General features: G+C 37.2%; 1 protein-coding gene across 2 annotated transcripts; it reads right to left on the reverse strand.

The window, feature by feature from the left end:
• Positions 1-1,812: 1,812 nt before the first annotated feature.
• LOC107775339 (putative glycosyltransferase At5g03795) lies at positions 1,813-7,665 on the reverse strand. Of its 2 annotated transcripts, none has more exons than XM_075239782.1 (3): positions 7,230-7,665; positions 4,564-5,131; positions 1,813-2,376 (listed from the first exon to the last, which is right to left on the reverse strand). In XM_075239782.1, the coding sequence occupies exons 1-3, from the start codon at positions 7,552-7,554 to the stop codon at positions 1,896-1,898; spliced, it is 1,374 nt and encodes a 457-aa protein (XP_075095883.1). In that variant the 5' UTR covers positions 7,555-7,665; the 3' UTR covers positions 1,813-1,895. The 2 variants fall into 2 exon arrangements, with proteins under 2 accessions (XP_075095883.1, XP_075095884.1); XM_075239783.1 differs by having other exon boundaries at positions 4,564-5,213; positions 7,230-7,605.
• Between the last annotated feature and the right edge of the window lie 249 nt (positions 7,666-7,914).

Consider the following 7,914-nt stretch of genomic DNA (forward strand, 5'->3'; position numbering starts at 1 on the left):
CCTAGAGCGCAACCAGACCAATCCCATCTATGTTGAAACCTTACCCTACACCCCCTCAACAAACCCAATACACGCCTAAACCCGCTAAAAGGGACTTACTAATCAAGAGTATGGTTGAGGAATTGCATAAATTTTTCGGAATGGTCCAAAGTGTTGTAATAGGGAAAGGAATTGAGGGTCTAAGCTACAATGATGTGTGCATTCAACCTGAGTTGAGCTACCCAAGGGTTATAAACCACCAAATTTTAGAATATTCGACGGTACTAGAGATTCAAAGGCTCACTTAAGAACATACAGTGATAAACTTGTGGGAGTAGGGAAGAACGAGTAAATCCGCATGAAGCTGTTCATGAGGAGTCTTACTAGGGACGCTTTGTCTTGGTATATTGGGCAGAATCAAAGAAATGGCACAACTGGGTTAGTATGTCTTCTGATTTCATGGGTAGGTTTAGGTTCAACACTGAAAATGCACCGGATTTGCTCTACATTCAGAACTTGAAGAAGAAACCCACTGAGACGTTCCGAGAGTATGCTACTAGATGGAGGCCTGAGCCGCCAATGTGCAACTACCATTGGATGAAGGGCAGATGGATAAGTTTTTCATATGTGTTCAAGATCCCCAATACTAAGAGAGGTTGATGGTAATTGAGGATCACAAATTCTCATATATCATTAAGCTAAGAGAAAGAATTGAAGAAGATACCAAGAGTGGTATGGTAACTATTTTTGAAGCTCTGCAAGCTACGAATAAAGCGTTGCAGTCAGGGGGGATTTTTGAAGTGAAGAAGAAGGAGGAGATCAGTGTTGTGATGGTTGCTCAATTGGGCGGATCGGGCGGGGCAAATGGATGTGGGCTTATATTGCCACCTCTAGTCAATTTGATCATTATTTAGAGCTCAGCGTATTTATGTGGAACCACCTTTTAAAGAGGAATTCCAGTCACACCAGTAGTAGAGTTTCCAAGTGCTTGACGAAATATTAGCAGTAGATTCCATTCCAATAAGTTATTACGATTCAATTATTGTTAGAGCATCTTGTTTACCTACTATACAGCCAAATTGGCAGTTAGTTAACAGTAAATGTTTTTCTCCCTACTGCTGGCTGCCAGCCATCTGCATGTATAAATTGTATACCGTCCCCTATATATTACTTAGCCAATTTGAAATTTCCTCTTCGCTTTTTTTGTTCTTTTCAAATCAAGAAACTTCCTGGCTAGTTCCTATATTTTGAAAAAACAATTCATTAACATTTACTCACGTTTCATTTCCAGAAATTGCAATTTAGCCTCCGCCCATCCTTTTCCTGGTCAAATTTAAACCCCATCTAAAAACCCCAGACCAAAACCTCATAAAGTACTACTATAAATATGCATGGACCACCAAAGAATGAGAAACTATTCCCTAACTACCAAAACAAACGAACTCAATCCTAGTTTAGTGTAGACAGATGGCTAGGATGTCCAGATTCACGAGCTTCATTTTCAACCATAACATGTAACAGACAATCTTGTCCAAGTCCAGGAATAGGACACAAGTACGTAACAGGCAACCACCAGTAGTAAAAATCAACCATAACATGTGACAGACAATCTGAATATGGGGCATTTGTTCTAGTAGCATTTTCATTGTTTGATTTGACAGTAATCTGCAAGCGTTTTTCCTTGTAATTCCTATACCTTTTGGGCATTTCTCTAGGTTTCTTTTGTTAGGAATTTTTTGAACTCTATTCATGTATTATTTTGTTCTTTGATTACCTCTAATAAATTGAATATCTTTTATCAGTTGGTATTCCAACTTTTCACCTGATCACTGGTACCGTGTCAAAGAAGGGTTCCTTGTGAACCCGTGAAAAATGGGATTAATATACAAAATTCAACGTGTGATCTGGTAAAATGTTCATTGAAGCCTTAAAGAACTTCTCCTTAGCCACAACTCATACATAACCATATAAAAGGCATCAAAATCAACAGGGGAAACATGCCACTGGAAGTGTTTTCTCACCTTCAGAACATTGCTATGCAACATTAAGTACTCCTGCTGAGTTATGCCTTGAAGGATTTTCTTCAATAAAGGGATGTCTAACGTGGCAACGATGACTGAAAAATGCTTCCAATCTAATATGTCCGCAAATGGAAGATCATAATGGTTCGCAATGATCACAGGTACACAGCCATAGAACAAGGCATCAGCAATGCGAGCGGTGTTCACTTCATAGCCTTTGACATGAAGGCAGAATTTGCTATCAAGAAGTTCTTCGGCATAAGATCTTTCAAGGTGACCAAAGTGCACAAAGATGTCAGAATCATTTCCCCACCACTCTAGAAGCTTTTCACGTACAGGAGAATTTATTGTTCCAGCAAAAAATCCTAGCTTTTTCCTGAAACCATTCAATAAAATGAGTTTATTGATCTCCACCCCCCCCCCCCCCCCCCCCCCCCCCCCCCCACACACACACACACACCACATGGCAAATAAAGATCTGAACAATATATTCATCCAAAAGCTTCTCTAACAGTGCAAGTGATTATTATCTAAGATAGTGAAATCTAATACTTCTTACTGATGGCAAAACCAACAGATAAAAGGAAACAATATCAAAGAAGTTCTCGGTGAGTGGTAAACAGCTGAAACCTTTGTCCATGAGCTTCCTATCTAGTAGCTACACGGCACCATATCCAAATATACACATTTTAAAGTCAGGAGTTCTTACTGGTGGTCACTAGAGCTTCAATGTTCTTTAGTCTAGCTTGAAACATACAGCTTAACCCAGTCAACTGAATGGTATAAAGGGCAAGTTAAAGGAAACCTTCTTAAGCTTGGATTAGCCCCCCCTCCCTTTCCTTTCTTTTTGTCTTCCGTTACCTTTTTTCACTGTGTGTACAGAATCACACTTCTTCAAACAATATGAAGACTGCTATAACAATATCAGAGAACTACCAGCCGACTCAAACTGCTTGCTCATCTACCGAAGGTTGTTAGGAGGAACAGCCTCTTGCATACACCGGAACAAATCGATTGTACAATGACCCTTGTTGAATGGAATCCTCGAGCAGAGGGAGAAAAGAGGAAAATATAAAGAAACCAGGTGCTACATACAAGCGAAACAGTGCTAGCCAGGAGCAGAACAAAGAAGTGGCACTTACCACTGACCAAGTTCTGAGTAAATCTTTCTCTCATCAAACAATTTACAGATAAGTTGGTGACTGTTTAAACCACCGCATAAGATATTTGAACTACTTAGTCAAGAACAGGAATACTGAACTTAACCAAGAGACAACTAAGGTAAATCAAAAGGGAAAATATAATGGAGCACCTAACAACACATCTTCACAGACCAAGAACTTCGAGATCACCCCTTTCACTCTTCCCCTCTTTCGTCCGTCCACGAGGCTGTAAAAGAGAGAAAGGGGCGGCCATTTAGTGGGAGTCGCTTCGGTTGTAATTCTTTTATGATGTACTTAATAACACATCTCTATTCAATAATTTCCACATTTAGTATTTCTTATCTTCTCTTTTACCTAAGCCATTGTATTCTCATTTACAGCCAACTATGGAGTTTAGAAAATCTCTTAAGGGTAAACTTTGCTCTTTGCCTCATCTGACTCTCATATCTACTCCATTTTCCCCATGATTCTCGCCTCCACTGCTCCATCTTTCTTCCACAGCTACATTCTTGTCAAAGATATCTGACATTTATCATTCAAAAAAATAGTGCTTATCTGGTGGCAGCAGTGTGTATGGAGATACCATTACAAAGCATTTGGGTGATGGTGCAGGGACAACAATGTCACCAGGATTCTTTGTGCACTTGTGTCGAATAGGCAGGACCATGGACACAAGTATCACTACCTCTAATGAGTTCTGCAAAATACACTTAAAACTTTCCATAAATTGGTCCCACTATGTTCGATATCTTTACAGGCTCAGCAAACTATCCAAGTCCAAGTAATATATGGGGATAGTCACTATAATTGATGAAACGAATATCCCTTTAGGCTCTGGTGGGATGTCCAGATCTAACTAGTTTATTTAATATGTAGTAGAGATATTTCGTACTAATATGCAGACACCAAGTGGTCGCCGACCCTGAACGAAAATCCAAAAGACCAAAAGGAATAACCAAAAAGTCTTTACAACATAGACCATATTTAACCATGGAATTGGAATTAAGAATCCAAAAAGGTTAAACCTATAAAAACATCTAGTTGGCAAATGGATTTGATTACCTTGAAGTTTTTTGAACAGGCTCCTGTACAAGACACGTCAATTTGCAGGTTTCACATGAGGTATACAATCTATTACGATTTAATATGCACATGGGAGCACAGAAGAAAGGCATATGATGAATGCCAAAAAAAAAAAAGCTTTCCCACAGATGGGCATATGATGAATGCCAGTAAAAGCTTTCCAAGATGCATGACAAGATAAACAAAATTATCTTGTAAGATTCCATGTGCTTATCAATTGACAGGTCATAATTTGAAATTAACCCCAGCTAAGTAGTCCGATATCTGACATACATGAAGTGAAATAAGATAATACAATTCAAAAAGACTCAACTGACCTTTTATAAGGTGCAAGATTTGGGTCACTTCCTAGCCTTGGCCAAATCTGGGGCAAGGATGCATCTTTATGTGGAATATATGATGATACGAAATAACTTGAAGAACACACAACTTGGATCGCGTTGATCTTAACATCAATTGCTTTCTCCATGGCAAAACGACCAATGGAATGACAGGCAACATAGAAATGGTCAGCCCCATTGGTGTGGTTCCAGTAAGGGTACTCATGACTAATATTGAAGATGTAGCTTTTTATGAAGTCTTTAATACCATCAATCCCCACACGTGGATCATGCCGCAATCGTGCAATTGAGAAAGGTAGAAAGAAAAGATCTGCATTGGAAGGATCCTTTGTAATGAAGTGGCTTGTCACAAGAATTTTCTTGAAGTAACTTTCACTGGCATAGTTTCCGCCTGGCTCAAAATCAACAGCCAAGAGTACATTGGAAAAGGGATCAGCCTTTTGGTGAGGATAAACATATATCTTCAAGCTCCTATTCATTTCTTTGTAGTCATTCATAAAGGTATCTCTGTCATGGAATACCGCGTTGTCATTAACATACTTTCCTGAAAATAAAAGCCAACTATTTCGAGATCCAGAAAATAAGCGACAAAGCTCAGAAAAGACAGTAATCAGGGCTATAACACCCTGCCAAAAATGCCAATCAGGACAGAATATTATTGGGCTGCAGGCAAATATATTTGCAGTAAATAATATAGCATTCACAGAATATAGTTACTTCAGATAATAAACTGACTAAAAATCATACTTATCAGAAAAAAACCACGGTAGTTATCGATATGGCAAAGAGATACAACTTAGAGAAGGCCAAAATGACATAGCTGGAATCCACAATTATATTACACTACTATCTATTTCATAATTCAAAGATAAACTGGGCCGAAGATACTGGTTTAGCCATGTATGCATGACTTCTAAATATAGGTAAACCAGTGGACAACTGGAACAAAATTAAGCTGATATATCAACCTACAGCCTGTGGTTAATCAACATAAATACGACAGGCCACAACAAGAAAACGTTATCTTGTTTACCTATCTGTTCCAGTATCAGAATCACCCCAACGGTGGGTATAATCTTGAAACGTCTCCTTTTCTCAGTCCCAGGCCAGAAACTACTAATCGCGACCCGACTCCCAGGGTGATAGTAACTCGTACGACATGCCTCGTATCTGGGAAGGCTTCCTTATAATAATTTCAAACTTGAATCGCCACATTTTGGCTTCAGAAGACTTAGGATGTGCTATGTTTTTCTTTTCTATCAATCACAGAAAATCATTGCACTCACCTTATAATAATAAAGAAAAAGAAGAAAAAAAATTGAGAGAACAACTAGGTTTAGATGATAGAAGGCACCTTAAGAGAAAATAATGACTCTGCAACTTTTCCTGTTTCATCTATTTAGATACCTTTCCAAAGTAAGCATGCCAACTTAAGATTCAGATTATTATATTCATACTTAATTTTCGAGGTGAAAAAGAAAGAAGCAAAAGAGAAAGAAGTGAAATCTCCAAAAAAATTAAATCTTTTATTTTCATTTCATCTACCTTATCCTTCTATGCATATGCTTAAACATTGTCCATTTACTACAATTGGACATCATTTCTCTGAAACCTTTTCGGTACTTTCATTTCCTTCTAATAGTTTTTTTTTTAAAATTTATTTCTTTCCTTCTTTAGATGTTATAAGCATTCACTAAGGGTAGATGCAAATCACCAACTCACTGAATAAATCAAACAATCTACTGAAATAGCTTCTAATGCATCTAACCTGCCAAATGATGAACTTGGAAACCCAAGTCGTTGAATGCACGAGATTCCCAATTCTAAATAGGTACGTCCTTTAAGCATCATCATGTGCCATTAAATCAAAGAATAAAGCATTATCCTTTAAGCATCAAATCAAATCGTTGAACATACGAGGTTCCCAAATGATGAACTCGGAAAGCAAATCATTGAACTGTACGAGGTTCTTAATTCTAAATAGGTAAGTCCTTTAAGCATCATCATGTGGCATTAAATCAACGAATAAAGCATATGATCCTTTAGCACAAAACTCAATCTTCACACTGTCCCTGGTATCGAAAACCTCTAACGGTAAACTTAGTGTAGCAAATTCAGCAATTCTTTTAAGTTCTCAATGCAAAGTGCTAAAGAATAAACCTCCTAACAACATAGCCACTTCCTAAAACCCTCTCTCCCTGCTACAGTTTTTGTCCCTTCTACCTTTTTCATGTTCACATTTGGTCAATTAGAATTTAATTCGAGGATAGAAAATAATATATTGTATTATGATATTTTTCATTCCAAATGATCATATAATACATTTAATAAAATGTATTCCGTCCCTACCATTTTTCCATTTTATGTAATATTGTTTGACGGGGCATCGAGTTTAAGAAGTAAATAAAAGATTTTTTTCACAGACATTTGTATGGCAAAAAAATTATATCATTATAAATAAGAAGTTGAAAATTAAATTGTTTCTAAATGTAAAAGTACTCTTTTTTTTAGAAGGAAAAACTACTCTTTTTGGGACAGATTATTATAAAGTAAATTACATCACATAAAATTGGGACTGAGGAAGTAACTAATAGTAAAAATCTACAAAGTACAACGATTTTAAATTCTTCTTCTTATCTTACCATTCAATTCCATATGCCTCTGGCTCTGAACATTTCCAATTCCACCAGTGCCAAAACTTTGTATAGAGCCAAGAAATGAAATGTTGACCGGCTTCTGGGAGGTGGAGTTGAAGGATGAAAAATCAGTAGAATGAGTGAATGTGAGATGGGTTTGTTGGGAATGAGTGAAGAATTTGGAAATGAAGGAAACGTAGAAGAGAATTAAGAGAGAGGTGACGAGAGCTAAGGCTGTGGGTAAGAAAAAGAAGAAGAAGGATTGTGGTGAGTTTGAGTCACGACGGTGTGTGAGAATTTTGAGCATTATCGACAATGGAGTACTCGTCATTCAAGCTGCTGCCTGCTTCTTTAACAGTAAGTGACATTCCGACATGTATTGCAGGATGTAGGTGGAAGCATTAATGTTGAATAGTTGAGGTACAAGCATCTGCTGTATACAGAAAATGTGATCGGACATTAGATTTCAAAATATATTTTTCAAATTTATCTTATACCCACAAGTTCTAAAAACTATCACAAATACCCAACAGTACCATTATCAATAACATTCATTATATTATCGCAAATCATAGTCCTGAACATAAATAAATTTGATATAAAATTATTATTTTTATAATGAATTACATGATACACTATCAGGTGACCGAGAAGACGAAACAATATTATTACAAAATAATAAATGGCGGGC

This window comes from Nicotiana tabacum, chromosome 19, assembly GCF_000715075.1.
Source record: "Nicotiana tabacum cultivar K326 chromosome 19, ASM71507v2, whole genome shotgun sequence".
Lineage (NCBI taxonomy): Eukaryota > Viridiplantae > Streptophyta > Magnoliopsida > Solanales > Solanaceae > Nicotiana > Nicotiana tabacum.